We start from the raw sequence: 2769 nt of genomic DNA, 5'->3' as shown, positions 1-2769 counted from the left end.
GGGCAGGCCTGGGATTCAGGGTTCTTAGGGTACCTCCATTGCCAGCAGCCTTAGAAGGCAAAGGGGGCCTCGGGAAGATGGTGGCAAGTTGAGGGGCGACGAGTGAGGCGGCAAGGGCACTGCCGAGCAGGCGGTGGAAGAAAACTGGTTATGGAGAGCTCGCGACGAGGGTGACAGGCCGTTTCTTCCTCCTTCAATTGAGATTAGTGGGGGGCAGGGATGGGTGGTGGGCGGTGGGCGGCGTGGCTGACGACGACAGGGGCAGAGCTGGCTAGGACGGTGAGCGAGGAAGGCGGGGTTAAGGTGGGCAGGCGCAACGAAAACGACGGGGTCACACGCTTATGTAAGTTGCGACTCATCGCACATTAACCTCCTCCTTATTTCAAATTGTAAGATCGAGTTACAGGCAGAATTGCGGATAGACAATATAATTAAGGAGTTATGATCATGCTTGCTGGTATGATCATGCTAGTGCACGCACACGCGTAATTATTTACTATGAAATAATAATAAACACACGAACAAATCACAGTGGCTGCCTCCTTCTCCAGTTCCCCTTGCTCAGTTGCTCTTGGCCTTGGTGTCCTGCTGCCCCAGGAAGGCCGCGTCAGCGTTGGCGTCGCTGCAGTAGAGGCAGGGGTGCTGCTGGAACCCCTGCTCACCGAGCACCTCCCTGGCGCGGCGCACCACCTCCCGGTTGCTCATCGGCGCCGGGTGTGCCGCCAGCACGGCCTGCAGCGCGGCGCTGAACGCCCCGCACGCCCTGCTGTCGATCGCTGCGTCGTCGTCCCCCGCCACGTCCACCGACGTCTCGTCCGTCTGGCACCCGCTCAGCAGGATCCCGGCGTCGTCAGGGCGCGCGGCGCCGCTGCTGTTGCCGTCGTGGTTGCGGCGGTGGAGGAACTTGGCGCTTGCGTCGGCGCCGAAGAGCGCGAGCAGGTGGTCGGCGACGTGGTGCGACGCGCCCACACCAGACGCGCCGGACAGGTGGCCGAGCACCGCGGCGTACGGGAGGAACCGGCCGGCGTGGATGGCGTGGCCGTGGAGGTCGGGGTCAGCGGAGGCGGTGGGGCCGATCTGCTCCTTCTCCAGGTCGATGAGGCCGCCGCTGTGGCACGAGTCGGACACCATGGTGAAGGTGGCGCCCCGCGGCACGCGGTCCACCAGCTCCCGGAAGTCCACGTCTGCGTGGCGTGCGTGTGCATGCAAGCATGTCAGTCAGCTCAGAGGTCAGGTCAACGACGACGTACGCGCCATGCGAGTGGCCTCGTAGACACGGACCTGTGATGAGGTTGAAGTCGCAGGGCACGATGGCCTCGTCGTCGCGGCCACCATGGCCGCTGCGTGGCCTGCCGCTGACCGGCGGGACGAGCGTGCCGTGGCCGCTGAAGTGGAAGAAGAGCACGTCCCCGGGCGCCGCGCGCGCCACCATGTCTGACAGCGCGCGCCTGACGCCGGCGCCGGTCGGGAGCACGCCGCCGCCGCGGTCGTCGTCGGTGAGCACGGTGACGTCGCCCGGCGCGAAGCCGAAGCGGTCGAGGAGGACGGCGCGCATGGCTTGGACGTCGTTGATGCAGCCCTGCAGCTCGTACTCTGTGCCGGCGTAGTTGCAGCCCACCAGGGTGGCCAGCATCTTCTTCTTCGCCCCGGCTGCCTCCATTGTTGCCCTCTTCTTCTAGCTCTAGCTAGCTCTAGCTCGACCTCTGGTGTGTTTCAGTTCAGTGAGAGACCGATGTCTGCCTCCATGCATTATATATAAATAGGCTTGGTGATCACCGGTGTTGAGTAGTTGTAGTTGAGTGCCCGCGTTGTCTTCGTTCGTTCATCTGTTGCTTGCCTTGTGGATGCAAGCTAATAAGGAAGATTTGCCTTTGGACTTTGGAGTAAAGCAAGCAGCTGGACTGGACTGAGGCTGGCTTGCTTTCATGCACGCACTTGCAGGGAGATGAGATGGATGACCCATCACGCACAAATTCATCTGAACAAGGCAAAGACGTACCGACGTACGTAGCTAGGTGTGTGATGTATGTCTCTCTGATCTCATATATATATATATATATATATATATATATATATATATATATATATATATATATATATATATATATATATATATATATATATATATATATATATATATATATATATATATATATAGAGAGAGAGAGAGAGAGAGAACTACTACTCTGTAGCTGGCTACAAAATAATTTATTCTGTAGCCACTTTGAGTTACGATAATTACTATGTTAATTTATGAGATTATAATAACTCCTTAATAAGTGGTTTACTATAACGTTATGGTAAATATTCCTATATGTTATAGTAACCCAACTATCGTAAATATATCGTAAATAGAGGTGACTACAGAATAACTTATTTTGTAGCTGGCTACTAAATATACTTATTTTGTAGCTAACTATATATAGCACGAATGGTTAGGCGAGAAAGATTTCATAAGGACGATCGACGACTCGTCGTAACGATCGAGAATGTACGGGCAGAAGATAACGAACGAACATCTGTCGTCCATTCATCATCTTGCTGAGACGTCCACAGTTTAGGTCTGTCGATCGGTCGTCAAGAACAATCCTTTGAAAGCCGGGACCTTGCGTGCAAGAAATGAATTTGCAGTCCCGGCCGGCCCCTTCAAGTGTACTATATACATCTGTCTTATTAATTAGTATAACCTTATTATTACGTATAGATCAATAAATTAATAAATATGATTCAACAGTAGCCAGTTTACATTGACTTCCGAATTAAGATCAC

At 53.7% G+C, this 2769-nt stretch overlaps 1 protein-coding gene across 1 annotated transcript; it reads right to left on the bottom strand.

Moving 5' to 3' along the window:
• Positions 1–350: 350 nt before the first annotated feature.
• LOC136527330 (metacaspase-9-like) lies at positions 351–1737 on the bottom strand. Its single transcript, XM_066520020.1, has 2 exons — positions 1282–1737; positions 351–1184 (listed from the first exon to the last, which is right to left on the bottom strand). The coding sequence occupies exons 1-2, from the start codon at positions 1658–1660 to the stop codon at positions 562–564; spliced, it is 1002 nt and encodes a 333-aa protein (XP_066376117.1). The 5' UTR covers positions 1661–1737; the 3' UTR covers positions 351–561.
• Between the last annotated feature and the right edge of the window lie 1032 nt (positions 1738–2769).

This window comes from Miscanthus floridulus, chromosome 19, assembly GCF_019320115.1.
Source record: "Miscanthus floridulus cultivar M001 chromosome 19, ASM1932011v1, whole genome shotgun sequence".
Taxonomy (NCBI): Eukaryota; Viridiplantae; Streptophyta; class Magnoliopsida; order Poales; family Poaceae; genus Miscanthus; species Miscanthus floridulus.
Note: the sequence above shows the minus strand (reverse complement) of the source record. Positions and strands in the feature narration are given on the sequence as shown.

Bases quoted from the DNA above. Each gene is read 5' to 3' on its own strand.
- LOC136527330 (XM_066520020.1), bottom strand. From the start codon at position 1,660: ATGGAGGCAGCCGGGGCGAAGAAGAAGATGCTGGCCACCCTGGTGGGC. The intron at 1,185-1,281 runs GTCCGTGTCTAC...CACGCCACGCAG, and splicing joins CGACTTCAACCTCATCACAG to ACGTGGACTTCCGGGAGCTG.